The sequence below is a fragment of the Botryllus schlosseri genome, chromosome 1 (genome assembly GCF_051294905.1).
Source record: "Botryllus schlosseri isolate E-star chromosome 1, Bs_hap1, whole genome shotgun sequence".
In the NCBI taxonomy this organism is placed as follows: Eukaryota; Metazoa; Chordata; class Ascidiacea; order Stolidobranchia; family Styelidae; genus Botryllus; species Botryllus schlosseri.
Genome location: NC_137236.1, coordinates 24,997,840 through 25,022,731, shown reverse-complemented (window position 1 = coordinate 25,022,731; position 24,892 = coordinate 24,997,840). Strand labels below are relative to the sequence as shown.

Genomic DNA, 24,892 nt, shown 5'->3' with positions numbered 1-24,892 from the left:
TCTTTACCTCTGAATCAAAAGCGCACAAGTACAACACACGCGCGTCCACGTCGTCCAAATATCATATGATCGACCGAAAAGATCATCGCTCTATCACATATGCCGGACCTGATGTGTGGAACAGTATCCCGCCGGCCATCAGGCAGTCGTCGAGCATGTCCACATTCAAGTCGAAATACAAGCAATTACTACTAAATAAATACAGTCCATCCTCAAGATTTCCGGACCACGACTGACCTATCGATCTCGCTTCCCATGACATGCCGCCCTATTTCTTGTCGCTTCCTTTTTCTATACTATCTTCTTTACTTTCATTCAGTGTGCATGCCTCCTCTTTACATCGCCTAGGTCAAGGTGGGTGTCCGATTCCATAGACAACTCCTAGTCGCTTCAACATCTTCCTTTCTTTTCATTGTATCGCATTTTTGTGGTGTATTGAACTGACAAAATTGCTAATAAACCAATGATGATGATGATGACGATGAAGGGAAGGGTACCCAATAATGAAGATATTTGACAAAATTAATTCGCGCCCGGCGCGAAAAATATTTTGAAAAATTCCCAAAAATACACCATGATTTATGTTAATTCACGAAATAATTTTGGGCTCCCTTCGATCTCGGCCCCCTAATTGAGGGTTTGGCGTGCGGCAGTTACGGTCCTGAGGAAATCTTACGCAATGTTCATGACACGCGGAGAAGACAATGAGCTAGTTTCTCGCAGATTAACAACGAGCTAGCCCATTGTTATTTATGACTTTGTTAAACCATGTTATTTCGCCATTCCCAGAAAATAATGCGCTATTGAAATGATATCAGTATCGACCACGCGTACGAGACCATACTAAAAGAAAAGATTTTTCGTTAGGCGCTCGTGATTGCAAAGTCTCATTTCTTCACGGAGCGAAATATTTACCTTTGCGGGCCGCACTTGTACCTGGGTGTAATACTTCAGCGATAACACTATTTGCCCCTGGCAATGTGCCCTCTAACTTTTCACGAGTTTGCGCGCCCGCGTGGTCCCTTGGACAACAGTGCGCAACGACTTAAAAAAAACATCACTTCGGATTTTTTGTGCGCAACTTATATTTTCTGTGCGCAGAGACCGCTTCAGCACTGCGCATTTGCGCACGTGCGCAGCTTAGAGGGAACATTGGTCATCGCATTGGTCGATCGAAACGCAACACCGTGATAACAATTGCGTAATTACAAATGAGAATATAAATATTTGTGGTGGAATTGTCATTTTATAAGGACATGGTTTCGATTTCGTACTGCGTACGCCACTGCAACAGACGTACCACAACAACAGTCAAAGTTTAGTGGCGAGTTATAACGTAGGGTTATAATCCGTTGATGCAACACAAATGGGTTGCGGCTCCGAGTCAGACCGCGGTCGACTCCAGAAATCCTACCTAAGTGTTGGATGTTTATCTAGGCTCCTCCTCGCCATCTCAGCCGTGTAATCGTTGTCTTATAAAAGCCGCCTAGAAGCGCGCCGTGCTACGAGCCGGCAGCTACGGAATGATGATGAAGAAAATCGGCCTGATGTAAATGACCATAGTAGTCGACAAACACCATGTATACCTCAAACAGCAATAAGCCACAATTCAACAAGTCATTGGGTCTCATCATCTGCAACCCATGATCGCGAAGACTGGCGAGTGGTGTATGATGACAAATACTAGGTATCACTTAAGGATGTCTCTTAAACCGTTCGGAACTCCTGAGATGCATCGCGATGTACACCGGTTAGGAACAATTGAAATCTCTCTCTCCCTCTCTCTCTCTATATATAAGCAAAGTCTCAACTAATATGATAGTCATAATTATCTACTACGACAACATAGCAACTTTTCATTTACCGGTTCTACGAATTATGGAATGATCTGGAAAACGCTACTCCATTATCCGGCCGGCAGGAATAATTAAAAAGTGTTTTGCATGATTTAACATCGTGATCGGCTCGAGCTTATTCTGAATAATTCACAATCCTAACCACAATCACGCCGGTTAAATAATTCAGTAACAAAATGTGTGCAGCATGCATAATGAACACTTATATCGCAAAATATATCTAGTTACACTTGACTTGACGACGTAATACGTATCATATTACCAAGAATAATCAGTTTTCATGACAATGTTAGATTGTTGCGAATGAAATATCGTTAAATAAATTTCGCCAGAACCGCAATCACACACACTTCCCTGCTTTGCTTCGAGTCAAATCTCGTCATTAATGTGCACTTTTGTAGCATTTATATACCCTAAGTCCAGGATAAGATATAAACGCATGTCATAGCAGAAAACACGCCTACAGCTAGATGCGGAAACGTGACTGCACGCTTAGCCAACCTGTTTGAAGAAGAAATTGGAATCGTTCGGCACAATACCGATTTTCTGTTATTAAAGCCAATTTTGGAGTAAGTTGCGATGACATAACCGGATTGTTATATTTATTCATATATTATTAATCAGTGCGACACTAGCTTCGGCTTGGCAGTTTTACAACACTTTTGCTCCAGTCGCAGGCTCTATAACAATACCATAACTGATTACGAAGTGACCATAGAAACATATCAGAGATAAGTATTATCCTGGTGCCATCCTGCGGTACCGTGGTTTATTGATGGTAAACCTAATAGAAACCCATGTAGATTTATAGTTAGGAATGATGAGTACGTTCGGTTTAGTTCAGTACGAATGGTGAATTGATTTCCATCACTGTTAACACGACCGTGACAACGACCCGACTAAAAATTGTTTCCAAACGCAAACCTATAAATCAGTTGTTAGTAAAGTATTGGCCGCGAGGGGCATAAAGTAAGGTCGCCAATGCACCTGAGCGACAGTATATATGTAATATTTGCTGAATAGTGTTCGCGCTTGCACGCATTTTCCTGTGGTTGCTCTGCATTTTCAAATCCACGGAGTTCTTTACCATAGCCAATGATTGACAAGCAAAAATCAGCTGTTACGAGAATATGGTTTGAACGTGACAAATGTGCCCAACCGTCTAAAGTCGGTTAGATGTCACGGTAAGATTTCACCGATATTCAATGTACGCATAGTGCAAAATATAAATGACTTGTATATCACTATGAAGGATGAATATTAGTTACATCAACGTTACTGATACAATGAATTTTTTTGATGAATCCCGTTTCACAGAATTGCTCAGCACACAACTGGTTGTTTTTGAGCCTATTCATACAAGCGCGTCGAAAAGTTACGTCCAAACATAAAAATGCATTTTCCGATGTGTAAGGCTGGGATCGAGAGATGGTAACAAATGTCGGAGAACCTCTTCTCTGAATTACCGAGGATCACATACCGAACATGAACGTCAACCTAATGTTCGCTCCATCCACATAATCCATACATGGGAAATTTCCTACTAGCTTTGCTACTATTATCCTATTCGACATCTGGCACTACGGTCACATCACGCACCTATCACTACCAAGAAGCATCAAACATCTGCATTGCTATATATATTCTGAGGAGTACTTGCAATGCGCATGATAACGTCATACAGGAGAATCAAATCTATTGATCCGGATGCAAATGGTGTAGGCAAACTAATCCGAAATCTTGATAAAATGCCACGTAAACACGAAATTTTAATTATACAGTAATACGATATTCAGGATGTCTTAACTGTATCGGCAGATTTATTTTTAATCTTTGATCATTTTAGCTGCGATTGCGTCGCATTAACATTACATTGGGTCAGAACGATACCATCGCATTGTGTGCCTGAAGTACATACGTGTATATTCTTTATTCATCACTTCCGTGGAAAGTTGAATTCAATTACATTAGAATCGAAGATACAACATTAAAAATGCATTTTTAGATCTGCAAGGCTGGGATCGAGAGAGGATACGGAGCGTAAGATTGGGTCGCGCACTACCCCAATTCTATATTCTCTTGCATACTTGTATTGCGTTTGATAACGGCAGGAAAACAGTTTTCTTGCATTTATTGATTTAGATTGCAATTAAGTACACTAGAGCACAATTTGATAAAACACATTAAGTCTACGTGACGTTTAAATTAGCCTATACTGAGTAATATGAAATTCAAGATGTGTGAACCGCATAAGCATATTTCTTGGGATTTTCGATTATTTTAGCCGCGATTTGGTCGCATTCATATTAGATTTAGCCAGAACGAGACCATCGCATGAAACATAATCTCAAGCGAATTGTGTGCTTGGAGTAGGCTTTCATATCTCCCGTGGAAAGTTGAATTCCATTTCGGTGGAATCAAAGATACAAAAATATTTTCTCATAGCGCAGACTACACTCTTAGCGAATAGAGTATGTATTGTATATTTGCACCCGTGTATACCACCCCTGATGTACGGTTATGAATACACAATTATACATCCCACACGAAACCAGAACATACCTTAGACTTCCACTGTGGTATAAATCGAGTACAACATTTTAATCCAAATAATGCATGCGCGACTGCACGTAAGAAGGTAATCTAGTAGGATTTATGACCGCGATATAATTCTGAGTTCTGAGGAATATTTGGTACTATAAAAATATTGAACAAGGTGGGGGATATCAGTTTCATCAGCTCGTACATGAACGTGCGCCAATCCCGTTTGCCACACATCCTCGTGGAGCCGGGCCAAGAAGCTGGTATCTGACATTTTTCTACTTCCATCTCAATCCCAGGCTGGTTGTAGGGATCGGCAGTTGGCACCTGAAATTTACTTAGACACGTCGCCGGCCGTTATTAAAAATCGATCTATTGGTATGGGAAGTGCAGTATCCTCTCTCAAGGATTGTCTCGAAGGAACTGGACATTTTATCAAAGCGTACATATATCGGTCAATATAGATGTCATTTTATCATTCCTATGAACGTCCTGATTGTATTCAACGGTTCGTCCTAATCTGACTTTTACAACTATGCTTACCTGAGCACTATTCAGCCCATCCACTCGCCACAATTACCAAAAATTTATCCTTACATATGTCAGAGGTTGCTTCTTCATCTGCTACTCTTGAAGCAATGCTCATACTTGAGTGTTCATCTCTGGTAGATTGACACAAAACTTCTCTGAACACCCTCAGTGTTACCACTCTCCCATTGTGACATACAATGCAAAAACACAAAGATACCATTCGCGCGTTATTGGAAAATCCCCTCCAATCCGGAATAAACACTGATCATATTCGCGTCAGCGTAAGAGCTTCTGCGGTAGCATATCTTTGTTTCAAAAAGGTAACAGCATATTAGATATTCATAACAAGGAATTAGTAAAACACTAGATGACCAATTTGATTACAATTGTTGAGATAATTGGTTTCAAATCATAACCGGAATGATAGTGATAGTTTTCTACACGAGTCAAAAATCACATCACTACGTGCGAGTGGCTTACACTCTGACCCCGGCTTCTTTACGAGGCAGGTCCGCTGACACTATTGAAATATAATAAGATTTCATTGTTATTTATTATGCATTATGCATTTGATAACATAATGCGGGCTTTATATTAAAAGGTATAACTATAATACTGTAGTTGTAGAAGTGATAGTGGCATTAGTATAAACGTCGTAGAATCTGAAATGGTTCGTTATCTATTGAATAAATTACTAACAATCATTTTGATATAATCACGACTACTCGGGAATACAAAGCTGAAAGCAAAATTAATAAACTCGACTTGCCTGAACATATAACGATGCCCAGCTATATGTCTATATTATACCATTGCGTAGTGTATTATTTCACATGGATCAATGGCCTTATTTTGTCAAATACAAATAACAGCAACAACTTTCCTAATATAAATTCAAGTTAGTTTGAGCCCGCACTTCTATGAACGATTCGATTGATATCGGCACGGATTTGTCTGCATTGAATGATTGAAACCGGGTTTCGGGTAGAAATGTTCTGACATATGTCCATACAGCACACTGTGAACGGCCTATTCATTATAAATCTGCTGATTGTTAGTCCAAGAGTGCAAAGACATCTTCCTTCAATTATATCAAGTCTGTTCCGTCTTGGTGACCGGCTGCAAATAAATAACAGTTTCAGTGAATATCTGATATGCAACTTTCATTACACGCGGGTCTACAAGCTGTTACGGACATCGACGTTGTTGGATAATAATAGATGAAATTCATTGCTTTTATCGTTCATCCTTCACTCTCAGCGTAAAGAGTGTGTTGTGTATATCCCCCCGCTTACTCCATCTCCCCGATATACGGGTGTGAATATACACCCATGGCAAACCAAACCATAACCTACCTCAGTGGTACCGAATCACCACACTCAGACTTATACCGCGGTATAAATCGAGTACAACATTATAATCCAAATTATGCCTTCATGTATATGTATAGGAACGTAGGGCGTTATGCCTTGTTCGTATTCAGCATACGCGTCTAGTCATCAAGTCATCAAAATGGATTATGATCGGAAGTAGGTCAGTGGTGAAGTTCCTCAAATAATTCGTAGAGCTTCTTGGAGGTACAGAACTTCAATATACAATTAAATAGTATAGTATATTAATATTGAAATGAACCGAATATTTTCGGCTGACACTCGTCAGGGGTAATCGTCTGCAACTTAGAAAATGGGAAAGAACATTGTATATAAACAATCGTATCTCAAAATATGACGTCGCCAGCATGAAATTTCGACATTTTACACTTGGCTCATCCCCTCAAGCTTGATGGGCAGCAATCAAAGGCCATTAATTCAGACATTGGCAAGCACATGTTGTATAATCCCGCCTGTGCGAAAAATTAGCAATACGAAAGATTTCGCGTATTGGAAAGAGGCGGTTCACTCTTTCATTTCTTTGCCTTGAAGTCGACTTATTTCAAAATACACCAGCCACGGATGTGTCAACAAAAGGAGTTCGTGTACCATCTGAAATAGTACATTGAACGCTCTCTTATTCCAAATTTCATGCTGGGGACGTCATATTTTGAGATACAACTTTTTAATATACAATGTCATTTCCAATTCTCAACTAGTTGACGATTACTCCTGACGAGTGTCAGCCGAAAATATTCGTGTTTATTTCAATACGATCGTGGTACCCAAGTAGGTTTAGACGACATGCAGTACAAACTCACGGGTTTGTGTTTTAAAATACCTCCACTTCGACCACTACATATTTTAGGTAACAATACCTACTTTTAATAGCGTGGACTTTTATAAGTATGAGGTAGTTTTGTGACTAGAGCTCTCATCGCATTTACTAGTGAAATTGCCATATGAACTACGTTTAATCATCAGTATAAATTACGTTCAACCCGCGTTATTACAGCTACTGGCTCTATTTTCAAAGAGTGTGTCTATTTTCTGTGTCATTGGTCATTTTGCGTTAGTCACGGAGGTATATCTTGCAATCTGGAAATAGGCCCACCCTGATTTACTGCGACGCCTCAACTAAATCCACGTTTGGACACTACTTACCTGCGTTGTTTTCAGGCTCCGGGGACACCGACGTCAACTTTTAATTGAGTAGAAAGGAAGGCCGTTACTTCTACTTCTACTTGAGTAGTAATGTTTAGAACTTTACCCAGCTCTTGTTACGATTGAGTGAATTTATTATCCGCTGAATCACCATCTAGCACGGAGCTTGGTTGATATGGGCAGAAAATTACGTATGAAATTGAAACAAGCACACGTAATGATCGTATTTGTGGATCCAACAGTACGGTTGAACGAGATGACTAATGATATCCACAACGTAAACAATTTCAGCTGTTGCAAAATGAATCGCACCTGTATACTCTGCAGTGCCTCCCTTTTTCTTTCCACCGCAGCAGTACCTTTTCGCAACGAACGCCATGAGTACGAACACCAGTATCCCAAGACCGACGCTCAGCACAATTAACACAATCGGTGTTCCTTGTTGCTCGGGAACATCTATAAATTAGATTAGCCTTCATCAAGGCAAAAGCGGGGCAAACCCAGATCTGTAGTTTACAAGCTGTTTTTAAATATCGTACCTTAAGAAGTAAGGAGTAATCACGTAGGTTTTTCATCATATATCCACTACTCATTCAAGTGGTTAGGTATTATCTACCCAACTTCTACTTCTCCATAACAGTTTGTTAGGAGAAACTAATTACTCTTGTGGGGTGACTATTGTAAAGTAGCAAGTAGTTTTGAGATATGCTCGCACCATCTTTATGAATAAAATTTTCATAACTACTGTAATAACCGGGGTGCCTCGGTAACCGGATAGACATACATATGTGTGTGTTCCAATATTGCACCAAGATGTTGTTGCTGTTGTTTCATGGTATATCGACGGTACTAAAATCATTTGGCTCTTGGCATATATTTGTTTTCGTGAGATGCCAACGTCTAGCACGGCTCTGATATCTTCTAAACCAGTGGTTTTCAACCTTTTTCAGCCCACGGACCGGTTAGATTTCAAACAACACTGGGCCTACCGGTAGACTCTCAAAAATGAAACCAAATCCACCAAACGGGTGAATTTAAAATGTATGATCGTGCAAACTGCACGGTTTCGCGAGTCAGCGCTGTGGTTGTCGGTTGAATGGCGTTTTTGCTGTAACTTCAAGCCAGATCGAACGTGTTCCCAGGCCTAATCCTACCTCACAATGCCGAAGAAGTTATAAATCGGTTTAAAATTTGATGCTTTACTTATTTTATGGACAATTGTCTCCAACATCTTGCATTCAACGATTATGGCACAAAATTAAATATATCTAGTGACCGGCACCGGCGCGTTTCCGCAGACCGGCTTTCGAGAACCACTACTGTTGTTCACCTATTTGCGGTGTCATAATTTATCTCGCTTGGTATAAAGCAACCACCCTCGAATAACTGTTCAAAGTTACGACTTCTCGACAAACTCTACATCTGCAAACTACATACAGAAGTCTTTTAAAGACCTTCATTTCCTACTTTCAAGTGTAGCAGATCTAGCATATCTAGAAAATATCTACTTTACTTTTAATTGACACTCAATATACAGGTTTACTTCTACTTCTGCTTGATCACCAGCGCTTACTTTACTTTGAACAACTATACTTATAGATAGTGTACTGAGTATATGGTGTGCAGGCACTAGTGATCAGTAAAACTGAGATACTTATATTTACCTGTTGTTACAGTGCTGTCTGTTAAGTCGTAAAAGGTAACTGGTCGCGAATGCAAACTTTGCAGTGGTCGGTAATTGTTTCGCAAAAGATGGTTGGCCGTGCCTTCAAGTAGAATAGAACTCGTACCATCTGCAACCTGGCGCAATGATTATGATTTTGATTTCATTGTTAAAAGCTGTATTAAAATATTTTAACTAAATTCAATATAAGCAGCGATAAGGAAATGACGTAATGTATTTTTGTCCCTGATGTTTTTGCGGCATATACACCGACTCATGATATACATACATATGATCTGTGTGTATGCATACCATGAGCGAATGTTGGGCATATGCCTCTGGACAATCAAGGTGCAGAAATAGCCTTTTAAAGATTTTGAAGTCTTGCATCACCCCTCCATGCTATCCCCGTAATGCTGATCGCCAAGCGGGGAAGCCATGGATACCAGTCTTACTTGATATCAGGTCTTTGATATGACCCGACCGGGTATTGAACCCACTACCTACCGATCAAGCCGGACGCTTCACCATAACGCTACCTTGTCGATAACTTGCCGGAGCGTGTTTAATCTTTAATCGAAACGCATGAAGCTTCCCGTAGAATTTCCTGACAGCTAAAGTTGAATGTCCATACATACCAGCAATTGCTATGTCCATCTAATATCGTAGATATAGAATTATAAATGCCTGATATCATGTGTTCGAACTATATTGAAAACAGTTGTGGCAATGTCGTCGTGACAATCCTCTCTTCGGGTTCAGTCTCAGAACACAGCAGGTTACTTATGGGCATGGGCATACTGTAGAGCAGAAACAGCCTGATACGCTCAATCACTTATTCATCAAGACAAACGCATTTTAGCGCATTCGCTATTCCAATCTAATTTTCAATGGTGGGGAGAGTAAATGTAATTCAATTATGTCAGTATCATGTTTGATACCGTCGGAATTTTACCTTCGTGGCATTCGATGAACTCGTTGGTGCCTGAAAGAAATGAATATGAACCATTGAGACTTGTTTACAAAATGAAAATAATGAATATTTACATCCTGATTTATTATGGTGTCGACCAGCACGAGGTCCTTCAGCTTCTTGATGCTGTTTCGCTCAGTAACATCGGCATTCTTAAATGAAAACAATCTTTCCAGGGCCATGAACTGTGCATAAAATATTATAGAGTATGGTTAACCATTTCCTGGAAAGAATGTTACTGATGCTTTGGCTTATCTAATATATAGCGCAATAGCCATCGTTACACCATTATCTGGTGTGCTGTCACATCGATTAAATTATGCCAGGAGAAACGAATAGCGAATGGAGCGGAGAGTTTTGAAATGCCCACTAATGCGTAACAAGCAGCCTACAAATATATTTTCTAATATTTGAAAAGATATAACAGATCATCATTACTCTTCATTTTAGACAGACGCTGGTCATATACCAATATATTCTGATAACACGAGACGAAATGATTTAAAATGAATATTTATTACTGTTCTCGATATCCCTATTATTATTGAATTATTATTATTGTATTATGCCATTTACCGCAGAAATGTCAATTCTATCTGTAAATTGCAAATTCCAACCTTCGCATTTACTGACGATAGCTCATGATGAGAGTTAGTTCAAAGGGCTAAAACATTGCTACCTAAACTGGGGTCCGCGAGCCAGATCTAGGGGTCCGTGAAAGGGTAATATTGAAAATGAATGCCTTTTCTACTCACTGGCTCTAGTTTAATTTAGACATATAAGAGCATAAACATAGTTGAGCTGGATATTATGATCTTTTTAGTCAGTACGTAGCATTTCAGACATTAAGTTCTACAATCGGGATTGCGCAGCTTGGTGAAGACCATTTTATTTCTATTAATCAACGTCTTACAACAGTATGGTGGTACACACGACACACAACCTCTGACAAACCTGGAAATGGGTTTGCGGTCATTACAATTTAGGAACCCCTGCATTAGAGTGAATAAGTGAACCATAATTAACGTTTCGTTCATTAAAATATTTAAATTCTGTAGCAAGAATAGCTTATATAAATGTGAATTATACAACACAAACTATGAACAAACAGCTACTTTGAATGGCTTCTCCATATATAGGGATCAACGCAAGCACGACATTCGATCTCAAAAAGCGATACTATCGACATTACTCCCACCTGATTTACGGATATTTCGATGGAATCCTTGAAAACAGTCCATATTACACTCTCTGAGCACGGTGGTGTGGTGAGAGATCCATTGTACCGGTAAAATGATTTTTCGCTCGGAATGAAGGACGATAGACTTTGACCATAGTTCAACTCTGCAGTATCGTCTGGAACACAGCAATATATTTATACTACCAAAAACGATATTCGCTTATATAAATATTACGGTAATTATCGTGATAGTGTGTTATATTCGCTAATTCTTAGTTTACCATTTCTGAATCACTAAATCCATATGCTATTACCGATACATGCGAATGAGAGAGGCTTGCAATTTTAATAGGTGCTCGGTATAGCGGTAAGTTATAAAAAACCTTAACGGGACTTCCAAGCTGTGCAAATTCACACTGTCAGTCTGCCATCACTTAATTTCCATTGCCCATATTGAGCAGGGATTGGCAATTTGACACACCCGGTGTTGGAAGATTTCGCGTTGCAGTTCGAGCTATTTGGTCAAAGCAGTTAGCAGAGTTAGCTATTACCGATAAAACCGCAAATGATATTGGGTTGCGCTGTGCCAAGCTGTTCTCCCATAATACCAGAACTATCTGTGCGTGAAGCCCTAATTCTTGGTGCGACTAGGGGTCCCTGGTCGCCCCAATACAATACTTCATTAGAATTGTACCACCGAGTTGCTACGAAATTTGATGAGAATGTATTTCTTTCGGTCACATCGTCACGAGTCACACCTTACTGGTACCGAGACCTGTTCAGATTAATGACTATAATTACAAAATATCTCATATAAACGACTAACAATAATACTAATATATAACAAGACATTTCAAGGATCTGAAAATTCCAATAACATCTATCGGAATTCGTGTTTATCCATCGAAGGGGAGCAACGAATAATGTGTGGGTGAGCGGAGAAGTCTACATACATGAGAATTCGCACATATGCAGGGAAAGTCAACAACACAAGTGTGTCTCTATAGTCTTTGTGAATAGCATTGTGTATAACCATCATATTTCTGAAATACACTATGAAAATGTGATATTATCATGTATTAGATTTAATTAGAAGAATACCTACTCACTCAAGTATTGTACCTATTTAGACTTTGCGGAAATGTAGTAGTCGTAAATAGCAATATGTCGTCAGATGTCGTCTGTAAGTTTACATTCAGAGCATGCCTTTGAGGAAGTTTGGGTATGTTAATGGTATTGGCCTTCATACCTGCGTATCTAACTTTTGAGATGGCATCAATCAGACTTTGTGCCAGGCCGTTTGCGCCAGCATCGTTATCTTTGCCCTCTGGATCGTGGTAGACGTCGACGAAAACGCCTAATACCAAATACGCGTCAGAAGCCGTATCTCTATAGGTGGACAAGTCGTTTAGATGCGATGCTTTGCCGTGGACGATGTGCATCTGTAATCCGAAGAAAATGGTGCGATAGATAATATTGGGAATTTATGTTGGATAAAGACAGAGGTGGCCTATATGCATGGCGTGTTTATAACGAAGTCTCAATACACAAATATTTGCAATGAATAAAACCAATTAATATTTCACAAACTAGTTTGGTAGTTGTTAATGTGGAAGGCATAACAGTGACTATATTGCCGGACTAACCACGAACACTAGATGAAAAATTTAATTCCAATCCATCAAAATATGTACATCATTTTAAAAGGCTGACAAAGTTCTCAATATATTATTCAGTTCCCTCGGTGAGTTCGTTCTATTGTTCAAACAATAAATACAAAAATAGCACGTTGGAAAGGCTAATTTATGACCCAGAAATTCGTGTTATAAAAATGATGTTTACTGCGTGATCGCTATGGTCGTTGATTGTAGGAAAACTACTCGCACATAGAGATGGTGTGGAGAATTCCGACCGTTAAGCCACGAAATTAAGCTTTCTTTTGATTTATTGGAAACGCAATTACAGAGGTAGTCGTACAAGAGTTTTACAATTGTATCATCGAACATAAAAACTTATTTTAGTGAAAGTCGGCATATACCAAAGGTCGAGTTGATGCTATGTATGGGATTTGGCAGGATCTGAAGGCTAAAGAATAGTCAATATGTACACTGTTCTGGGCTATTAAATTCAAGCAATATCAGCCTTGTCTCAGAATGCACTCAGTATAGATGTATGAAATCATATTGGTTTTCTCCGTACATCTTCTTACAAATTTATTAGCGCGTAAATATTTTTAGCAATAAGCAACATAATTAAGCTCTATAGAGGATCCCGAGAATGCCTATGCTGTGATATTCAAACGTCGTCATCCTGATCACCATCATCATAGATAGATGGTCAGTGACGTAGTACTTCTACTTTTTCCAAAGTAGTCTGTCTACCTCTTCAATTATGTAATTGCTTAGGTGTTGACGTTTTACACTACTTCCAGGTGTACAGATCAACTTGTTTCCATCCCAAACTAATTACTTTTCTTTTTACATTGAGAGTAACCATTGAATTCCGTTATAATATATTTTATATAAAACCGATTTTGTTCGTCACCGTCTACGGACGGGTCTGAAGATAAGACAATAAGACAATATAAAATAAGTAGACCTACCTCTGCGGGGTATCTTTTTCCATTTTGAGTATGTTCCGAGCCTCCATTGATAGTACCATCGGCCAAAGCTTCTCCCCAATGAAAATGCAACTGCACCGCTTTGTATGATGACCCCGTACCACCTCCGGTGACGACATAGTTCAAACTTTGATCGAAATTCAATTGCACTAAAAAATAAGTTACGTCCAGTAAAACGCAATTGGTGCGGTTACGGCCAGCTGAAGGGGATTATTAATTCTAAAAATGTCATTTTCCAATGTAACGCAAGACCGCATGCAAAATCCGCAGACCTTTTGGATTTATATGGGACAATTACTCACTTGATTTCAAATAAATTTTTCAAGCCACCACATTCCACTGGTGCATACAAAGTATACAATTTTGAACGTGTTCACCGAAGCTGACTGGTCAACGCAATTCTGATAGCGGTTCATCGAACTTTTGTAAGATATCGGCATTCACAAAGGCATCTGTCCTGATCATTAATGCCCATCCAAACATTTACAGCGTCGCTTTTGTGAAGATCAACCGAGCTCAGACCATTACCAGTGTATCTACTGTCCAATCTCAATGTTTGTGGTAGCTATCTCGTCACTAATTTTGTACATATAAAACCCAAGTCCATCACGAGAAAATGATTCTTTTGTTGCTAAATATCTCACCAGCGTGGCCATTGTTGACGACTGTTCCTCTTAGCGCGTCATCATATCCGGAAAATTTCAAATCTTCCGGATCATTCTGTTTCGCAGCAATGCTCTCATCGATATTAATGGGAGATTGGGAGTTTTTACCGCAGTTGGGGTAATCCTTTGACCATCGCGATGTACCTGAAAGTTGCGTTATGAGATACCGGTCGAAACTTATGCTATTTAACAATATGCGATGCGATCAAGAATAAGACTTTAAAACTGATATTTCATGCGCTTTTGAATATTGTCAGGAGCAGTGGATCTCATTTTTTGTGATCGCGGACCCCTTTTGGACAGTCACGAACCCCCACAAGTTTTAGATAAAATTTAGGTCAATTATCGTACAACCGTCATCTGTGCTGTGTAAATATTAACTTGAGGCTACAAATTCACAGCAGCAAAACGACCTTAATTAAAAATAACATCATACTATATGTAGAAATTGGGACCACTTTGATTATTTCGAAGCGGATTCTGCAACTGCATTTCTTGAAGTGATGAAGGTATTGTGAACTAGGCGCTACGTTTATCACAGAAGAAAATGGATTTCGTGGCGAGGCTTCAATCCCTTTATATGGACAGATTCTGAAATATTTTCCAGGAATTACAATTTCAAACGAATGTTCACTAATTTGCTGAAACTGACAACATAAAATCCAGAAATTATGCAGTCATATTTAAGTTAACCTGATTGACCCTATTACTACAACTTTTTGGTTTTTTCACAAACCCCCAACAAAACATCTATAAACAGCAAATATTTTTGTATCAATAGTCTACTGGCAAATTGGAAATTGAACTGAATTTGCACAGTACGATACTTCATCTCAGACGGCCATTCAGTTGAGGTGAGTACTGTAGTTTGGCAGTTATGAATCGAAACTGCTTTGTGATTTCCCAATGGTTTCAAAATTTACAAATTGGGCTATCAATAATTTTACAAATTTAGAGGTATTGCGGACCCCTTGAAAATGCTTTGCGGACCGGCCGTTGATAACCACTGGGTAGAGGTTTCACTAATTTCAAGTCTAGTATATAATTACAGGCCAATCTAGCGTACTTCAAAATCTATAAATCATTTAGTTTTTCATTTCTACTGAAAATAGTCTTAAAGTGCCTCTGAGAATGAAAATTTATACAGTTAAGAGAGGTTTTATTGTACAGCATTAATATTTTCACTTGAATCAATTCAATTACTATAGTTTTAACATCCCTGCAGACCCCATACGTCACATAACTGATTCGTAGTTGATTTGAGGAATACATAAATGTAGATGTACCTAATCTTTAATCAATCAATCAATCAATCATTTATTTGTCACACCAGTGAAAATCCGGTACGGACCAGGATGACGACGAGGGGCCGCAAGGCCTCAGTACACAGTCGCCACCTGTAGGAGTATACACATTACATTCAATGGCACAAAACAAATGACAATAAATATACAAAACTACAAGAAAAGCAGAGAAAAAAAATTCAACAAGGATACACGAGCTATAAATATTACAGTTTCAAGACAGCAGTGCAGAAAAGGATCAATAGAGTAGATTATACGGTACTTTCCAACAACAAGACAGTAGTTGCAAAATCGGCATATAATCAATTATACTTATCTAATATATATTTCCGATAACGTTTTTTAAATAGATGATCGGGCAAATCTCTGAGGTCTTCTGGTAGGGAGTTCCAGGTAGCGGCACCAATATAATAGAAACTTTTCTGGGAGGACGATTTATCTACACGCGGAAGTAACAAACCATTTGATGAGGCAGAACGAGTGAAGTGCGAGTGTACCGAGGCAAAAGTAGTGAAATGTTTGTCGAAGAAGGATCTATTATGATGGAAGATATTGTGCATCATTTTTGCCGTTTCGTATTTTATGAGTTTTTTGTATTCTGGCAGCAATCTACGACGAAAACCTACACCACTTAGTGCCCGTATAGCACTATTTTGGAGAGTGATAATGGGCTTAAGATATGTAGAATGGGTGTGACCCCACACACTGACACAGTATTGTAATTGTGAATGAAAGATTGAAAAATATATCGACCGCAGACCATTACGCGATAACAAATATTTTAGCCTATGCAAAATACCGGTGGCCCGAGATAATTTAGAGATGACGAGATAGATGTGATGTTTCCATGACAACTTGTTGTCTATTTGAATGCCAAGATAACGGACTGATTCAGTAGGAAGGATAGTGCAGTTTCCGGAAGGAATGGAAAAGGTTGGCTGGGTGCGGATTCGCGGAGGAAGGAAAAGGATGATTTGAGTTTTATCAGGGTTTGTTGTGAGGCGGTTTCTCGTCATCCACGAGTGATTTTTTTTCAACTCGTGGGAGACTTGGTACTTCAGTTCTTCTTTGGAGTTAGCGTGTCCAGAAAAACAAGCATCGTCAGCAAATAGAACACTATGTAAAGATGTTGCGCGATGTAGATCGTTAATATATAGAAGAAATAGCAACGGACCCAATGTTGAAACCAGGGGGGAAACTTGTGACCCGCGAGATAAATCCCGAAATTAGCTATATTATCACATGATAAATTACCCATTCAACGTATTGATCACGAAATTTGGGTTGTTGATGACTTAAATATCAGTTCCGACGCATTGGCGTAACCTGGGGCCACCCACACTTTTCGTAGATCGTCGTACATGACCATAAAGGTAAACCTTTCGTGGTAGATTTATTTGACTTGGTATTTTTCTTAGCACTTCGCGGGAGCTGTTGTTACTCCATATTATGCTCTTAGTATCCCCTTCCGAAAATATGCCGAATTGAGTCTGACTATACCCTAATTATGAGAGAACGTGTCATCCAGGATCATAGTTCTTTTCTGAACTTGTAGAAAGATGGTTGGCGATGAAACCTTTGCACGAAATGATAGACGCGTGTACGCCGAAATCTTCGATAGTTATATGTCGAAGCACCGAATAATCCTGTCCTTGCCAAATGAGCCATGCGGCATAAGACCGCGACTATCAATATATGCAAGTGATATTAGTATTGGCCGAACTCATTCATTAACTTTGTAAAATTTTCGCGCGGTTAGGTCATGGGTGCGCGATGCACACTGAATTTTCATGACATAATTGTTATAGATATTTATGCATAGTAATATAAGTCTTGTTTTCATCGTTACGTAATCCGGTTTGCTACTTTCGGACCACTAACATTCAAGTGGCACTCTCAATGATTCGCAAATATCATGCAGCCCTTTGGCCAAAATGGTTGGCCTACCCTAGTTTAAACGAATATATAGTATCCTATCAAGTAGCAGGACTTTATGACATAACATTATGCTATCGCACCGTTTTTAGGCGGTGGTTATAAGCAAAACCAATCAGTTCAGACGGAATTTTACGGCGAACGTACCACGCGTCTCATTTTGGTGTACCAGCTTTTAAGTTGGACTGATAATACGCACTTTTTTTATGCTGACCAGTTTCAGGTATGAAACTTATTGCATACTAGTATATCAAGAAAATGATTTGGAAATTATATCCCACCAGAAAGGCTATACCAAAATCTGATATCATACCAGTTAGTGCGCCATCATACGTCCATCCATGACTTTCGATCTTGTTGTAACCTGTAATGTTTTGGGTAATGTGTCATTTAACCGCTATAAAGACGACGCTGTATCAATTATAACTGCTGAGAAACGTGTCTGTTAAACTACGAATCTCCTGTTCCTATCAGGTAATCGGAACAAACTTACTGAAATCTACAAACGACGATGCCACTCTTCCATCCATAGGCTGCACTGGTCTAAAGTTTCCTCCCATACTATTCCCCGGCAACGAACAATTCCCTCCTTCCGGGCAACTGTGGACGGATTTCAAACGTTGGAATCTTTTCAGCTGCGAAATATCCCATGATTTCAAGCCACCTCAAGTGGTTATAACGTAATATTCCAGATACTAATAGAATTGGCACTTATTTAAATCGGGTATAGGTCCGTGTATTTCACGTCGATTGGGTGCACGATCGAGCCTGACCAAACCCAATTCTATATTCCGATCCCTGTATAAGTGACGGAGGATTTTACAGGACATCTCTATGCGTTTAATCTCCGTATGCCTTGTGTTACGGATCCCAAACCCGGAAAGGTTCGTGCTATAACTCGGATGTGATTGAATCGTCTAAACTAAAAGCCTATGACACTTATGTGGATGGAAATCGATTTCAAATACCAGGAAATGAAAAGAACATCAACAGCAAATCGTAGCAGGAGATACTTTACGGTGTGAATTCCGTCCAATTTGGCCAGAGTATTATCAATCCCTGCCTGTCACCTCGACCAGGTACCATCAAAACAAAGCTGCAGTGTCGATATATATAGCCTACGCATTTCATTAAATGTGGCGAGTCTAGATATATCGGTATGTTACTCTGTTACAACGCCAATGGATCGCAGGTTCGAGTCCGACCAAGGTCGACTCCAGATTCCACTCTCAAGTGGGGGGATTGATCAAGGCTTCTTATCGCCACCCGAGCCTCATGAGCTTTGCCAGAGTAGGCATCAAGTTGATGCAGCTGCATACAGTGTGGACATTGACCCCACACTACATTACTACATTTACCACAACGCATGTCGATTACAGTCAAATCATGATTGCCTTGTCTATTATTTAATTAACCTCTTGGTCCAGCCCAAGCTATTAACCACTGTGGCTGAATTCGTACTATCATGTCGTAGAATCCTTTGAGTTTTGATTCGTATACAGCCGAGGTTGAATTACATTGCACACTTATATCAGGAGGTAATTTCAGACCGTGGTGCACCAGACCCTTAAGGGAGATAAGCACCACTACAACCTTTAACCAAATTAATAATAATAATTTAATAGAAAGCATACTGTTTAGTTCAGGAAAGGCAACAATATTCCTTTATTGACGTCCTAACAGTGCGAGGCGCAAACTACCGCTGAAGACCTCTAGCCATATTCTGTTGCTGTGAATAGATGTTTCTATATTTTTGTAGTCAATTGCTTATTCAATTCTATGCCAAACGTTGAATACAACTTTCGTTCGGTCGAACGACAATTTCACACAGCACGGTATAGTTCAGCGGTTCTCAACCTTTTTGGGCATGTTCCCCCCTGGCGATGGTCAAAAAATTGCGCCCCCTGACCCTCTGCTCTTATCGTCATGTCAAAAAGAGCACATCATCTAATACAGAGGTAGGCAACCTTCTTGCTAATAACGGCCGCATTTCGATTACTTATGTAGCCTAAGGCGGCCTTCCAGGGCATATAGTCGTAATGAACTAACTGGACGCAAAATAAACATGTTAATCTGTTCATATCCATTTTCGGTGAACTCTGGGCTATTCTACTTTTCATTCTATTGTATGCACTGAAACCGCGAGTGGCAAAGATATATGAGTGGTTGTTGGGATAGCATGTTGTCGCGCATAGCGCGAAAATTTTTCAGATTCGCGCATCAATTCCTTAATTAATAGTAGCAGTATCACACATTACTATTAAATATTTATTCTTTCTCAGCCCATGTGATCCGATTCACCGGCAGGGTTCATGGAGGGAGTGCTTTCGAAAATTTGGGGCAAGTCATAAATTATAATGCATCTTCGGGTGGGCCAATTGTTATTAGTCACTTTGTTGCGTGCTGTTATTTCCTGACTCCCCATTATGATTGTCGCTTGCACCGGTAGTGGAAATATATTGAAATCGCCCAAATTTACCAAAAACAATTGTTTTTTATGCGACTAGCACACGATTCCAATTCCGGCTCAGATTGAGAAGGGTGCTACTATAATAAAATCGATAAATGAATCTATGCTGAATTGCGCGGAGCGTGAAGAAAATTTCGATATTAATAAAAATCTCTCAAAAAATTGGGAATGAATTCGTAATTTCCATTTGCATGTCGACGGCCGCCATAGCTTATACTAATTGAATGAGGTGTTGACGGCCGCACGAATTTTCTTCTACGGCCGCAGGTTGCCCATTCCTGATCTAATAGTATACGCATGGAATATGTCTTACGCCAAGTTTAAATCCGCATTCCAGTAGTTAAGTATTTATCTTTTTTCGCAAATTTCCCCAAACTTACACGGAGGAATTGCTCTAAATCTTCAAAGCATACGAAAAATTTGTTCAAATGAAGTTGAAATCAGCTTACACTCCATTGAGCGCGACTGCTGGAATTTGAAAATGGCGAGCTTTCTTGAACACGAAATAAGTTTCTCTTCAACAATCGTCTCCTCAGAATGATTGTAAAACAGATGTTTAGTCAGAATTCATACAGACTTTGCCAATTTCTCGCGCCCCAAGGGGGGCGAGACCCCCAGTTTGAGAACCAATGGTTTAGTTGAATAGCATGATTATTACGATAGTCAAATATACCTTATTTGAGATTCAGGCAAAATTGATGCAGGGGCGCGCAGAATTATTAATTAGTATAAAGCGGTCCGTGACAACTAATAGGTTGGGAGCCACTGGATTAAATGATAAAAGTATAGCCTGCTTCGACTAAATCCATTTTTAGAAACCGCTTATTTGAACACTTGTCCTACATTCTACTTTCTACTTCCACTTGACGTAGTCTTGAGATGACTTGGAATACCACTATTTGTGACATAGTGGGAATTCCAGACGTTGGTTCTACGTTCAAGTAGCAACGATGACAACTTTGATCCCTTCGGATCACACACCCTTACAAATATATATTATGCACTGTAAGCCTATGGATTACCTGAGCCTGGGATATAGATATTGGCTGTTCAAGAATTGTCCATAAAACTGTCTCGTAACACGGAGGAGTCGTTAATGAACCCATATATCTGTAAAATGTCTCCGAATTGGGTAGCAGACTGATGAGTGACGGTCCGTCAGCGAGAGTAGTTGTAGAATCTGTACGTATGAACACTTATTTTTCACAATCAACTTCATAAATAGGTTTTTACAGTTACTGGTGTGTTTTACGTGAATCTATAGTGGTAAATAGGCAGTTTGGGAAATCTCATCTCCGATGTCAGCAGCACAAATATACAGCAAGACTTAACGTCGAATATAATGATAGAATGATTTGAATGCTTTGCACTACACTGCTACAGTACTACGTTATGGAAACCCGAATAGGGATTTACCAATACTGAATCGAATTTTAATACCGAGTTTACAGCTAACTCTCGTGTATCACTCACAACGCATACGCAGGGGCACTGGTATTTACCGAGTAAAACAATGCGAACATACAATTATGACAATATATATCGTCGTGACCGCGAGTTACGAGATACTATTATCGGTTACAGCTGAATTCAATGTATATAAATTTAACAACTCCCACGTTTGTGAACAATGGTGTTTTTACAGTGCATCCCGTATGATCCATGATATTTATATGCATGGTCTTTCGAATGAAGCATCCCAATAGAAACAAAGGGAGTGATTTGAAATTTATATTTGAGTTCGGTTTCACTGATCTCATCATATTATTTCTGTAAATACAGTTAGCACAGTAAGCTGTAATAGTCTTGCGCAGATAAACCCCTGATTAGCGATAATTCGAAACGCTTTGTGTGATAAATAAGAATGTACTTGAAGTGCACTGTAATATCAATCATAGATTCTTGCCGAATAAAGAACGGGATTTGACCATGCATACCAGGTTAATTACATTTCAGCCAACACACACAAACCTACGTTTGCAGATGACAAAATCCGATAGTTTCGCTTCATTAAAAGCGCGAGCTTAATCCTTTTACAGTCGGATACGCTCTATCGCCAGTATGTCTATTTGCGAAACACCCTAAAACAACAGGCGGAGGAATTCTACTCATCGCATGCAGCACTTGGCCCAAAACTTCCATCGTCCGCTAACGAATGAGTTATTGCAACGCAAGGTAAACGATTGAATGCGCTGGCTCTCTCAGCAGCGATGCACATTGCACAATCAGATTAATCGTAATCTGCTTGTGTTGATACAGCGCTATCAGTAATGAGGTCAGCTAGAGGGTGTGGTGTCACGCGTCGATGACCTGGCCAATGGGATAATACAGGCACCGGTCTACAACGTACCGGCTATACAATTAATCGGCAAGGTCTTTTCATGTTAACTGTCTTACCAGCGTATGTCAGATTCTGTGTGGCATCCAGTAGTTTCTTTACGGCCAGGTTTGTTTGGCCGACGTCGATCATGACGCTCAGCACTGCAAGTCCATCGCGCATGTCTTTTACTTGATCCGTGGACGTATACGGATCTTTAATGTGTACAATGTGCATCTGCGAGTACATCGTAAAAGATATGGGTAAACTATAATCCGTTGGCTAATCTGTAGATATGTGCATAGGTCCTTACTAATGCGCCATAAATCGTGATGTAAAAAGGGTAATCTTACTTCGCCGACAATTGCCTTTTAAAATGTCCTAAATCCCCGGACCACATCTTTACATGAAGTAATAACCACATGAGTAATCGAAGAATAATGCCCGATAACGCTCTTTGAACATGTGCAGTTCATGATTCGCTGTTACGCGAATGGATCAAGTCACAGCTATATTGGCTATACATTCTAATTGTAACAAATCTTTATTATCAAATATTTTAACTATGCCAGTGGTAGCCTCATACAAAATATCGAGTATTGGAGAAGTTCTTGAACATAAATAGAGATGGCCTCTACTGGAAAAGTTCATTGGTGTGATAAAGTTGGTTTTGCCTGCTCGGACTGCATAGTAGTTACACTTTTACAATACTTCCACTTCACATTTATTTAAGCAAAGCTGATTACTTTCTAAACCTTTTATTTTGTAATCGGAAAGGTAGATTGATAATATCTTGGACAACTTTTGCAGGCCGAACTATAATTACTAGTGCTCGATATAGCCTATGTATCACGGTAACTGAATATATTTCGAAGATTTGCTGGTTTGTGTTGTGCATTTTGACAGAACTTAGTTTTGTACTTTTAATACTTTCGTTTTCAAATTGTACCTGAAGTAGTTTCGGCATGTCTTTGAAATCGCTCCTTGTACTCTTAATTTAGTGGGAATTTACAGCAGTGCATCTACTTGTATACTGAGGGCAAACGTTGACTATGTTCACCCTCTCTGCACATATCTGTGTATTTTATGCTTGCATAATGCACGGCGTAAAATTCTAAATGATGTTTTAGCACGTAAATAACCCACCCCAGTCCTGCAATAAAAACCAGTATGCCCAGCGAGATAATGCAATGTGCTAGGAGTGTGATAGTTCCTGCTGATACGCTTCGAATCATTGAATTCGGCAATCGAATGCCTATTAGGAATCGGGTGCCATCCGGGATTTGTATTGCACGGACCAGTGTTTCCCAACTTTTTCTATCAACTCTCCCTTATCAATCTCGATACAAATTTCCGCCCACTGCCGTATTTATGGATCCGAAGAAGAGGGCATATGACCGGGAAATTTATTCGCCCAACTCTAATAATTGATGAATTTATTAAAGAAGATGCGATTTTTACGAGGTGGTAGGTGCTCGAAAAAGCGGTTTCTGCGTTTACTTTCCGTTGAGTTAACCTTATTATTCGTTTTGTATGCAGAATAAGCCGTCATCCCCAGCATTTTTTAGCATGTTAATTTAATATATATCACAGGACGTTCTAACATTTGCGCTCTTATCGCCACCCCTAGTCGCTCCTTTTGATATCTCCGCACCCTTATCAACGTTGGGAACCACTCGCATAGACCCAGGTGCGGGTTAAATCTATTACTCGGTTGGTGTGATGCCCATCAGTCAAGTATTAAGCTTCGAATCGAGTCAAGTATTCGCGTATCCCATAAATTTACGTCACAACACATATAATGTCCTTCAAGTTCAAAATATGATGTTCTTGCCTCCACGACGAGATATTGCCAGCTACACATCAGAAATATTGTTGCATTTCTTGACTATGACTATTTCACGGCTCTGTGTGCCGATATTCCGGTTCGATCCGTAACATATTTCGAATGTTAAATTGATATTAACTGAGGTCGAGAGGTGCCCACGGCCTGAAGAATGTATATAAACTACATTTTCGTTGATAAGATATCGTTAAGTGTGACGTTTGTATATTCCGTCTATTTTAGTTTCTCGACAAATGTTTTCTCAATGTGCTCGACCCAGTATTATTACCATTGCATACACACTCGGATTTGAGTAATTTTGTCCTAGCACTCAGCCCAAAATATAATCAGTATCGTGTGTATAGATACGACATAAAGTGCAATATCTCGTATTGAATTGATATTGGGATTAGCAGGGATTACGACTGTCGATTTTCATCTTAAAATAAAATCGGATTTCAACATTTCAACAGGATAA

At 39.5% G+C, this 24,892-nt stretch overlaps 1 protein-coding gene across 2 annotated transcripts in view; it reads right to left on the bottom strand.

The window, feature by feature from the left end:
* Window positions 1–5,964: 5,964 nt before the first annotated feature.
* The window catches only part of LOC145445611 (uncharacterized), a 31,030-nt gene continuing 12,102 nt past the window's right edge, over window positions 5,965–24,892 (bottom strand). The window contains exons 6-18 of one of the 2 annotated variants that reach the window (XM_080323813.1): window positions 22,670–22,826; window positions 21,295–21,452; window positions 18,296–18,437; window positions 18,116–18,166; window positions 14,543–14,707; window positions 13,881–14,047; window positions 12,528–12,720; window positions 11,297–11,454; window positions 10,173–10,283; window positions 10,081–10,110; window positions 9,127–9,262; window positions 7,775–7,918; window positions 5,965–6,047 (exon numbers count right to left, since the gene is read on the bottom strand). In XM_080323813.1, coding sequence (XP_080179939.1) covers window positions 6,016–6,047; window positions 7,775–7,918; window positions 9,127–9,262; window positions 10,081–10,110; window positions 10,173–10,283; window positions 11,297–11,454; window positions 12,528–12,720; window positions 13,881–14,047; window positions 14,543–14,707; window positions 18,116–18,166; window positions 18,296–18,437; window positions 21,295–21,452; window positions 22,670–22,826 — 1,644 coding nt within the window. In that variant the 3' untranslated portion in view covers window positions 5,965–6,015. The remainder of the gene's footprint in view (window positions 6,048–7,774; window positions 7,919–9,126; window positions 9,263–10,080; window positions 10,111–10,172; window positions 10,284–11,296; window positions 11,455–12,527; window positions 12,721–13,880; window positions 14,048–14,542; window positions 14,708–18,115; window positions 18,167–18,295; window positions 18,438–21,294; window positions 21,453–22,669; window positions 22,827–24,892) is intronic. The other variant, XM_080323821.1, reaches the window with a different exon arrangement.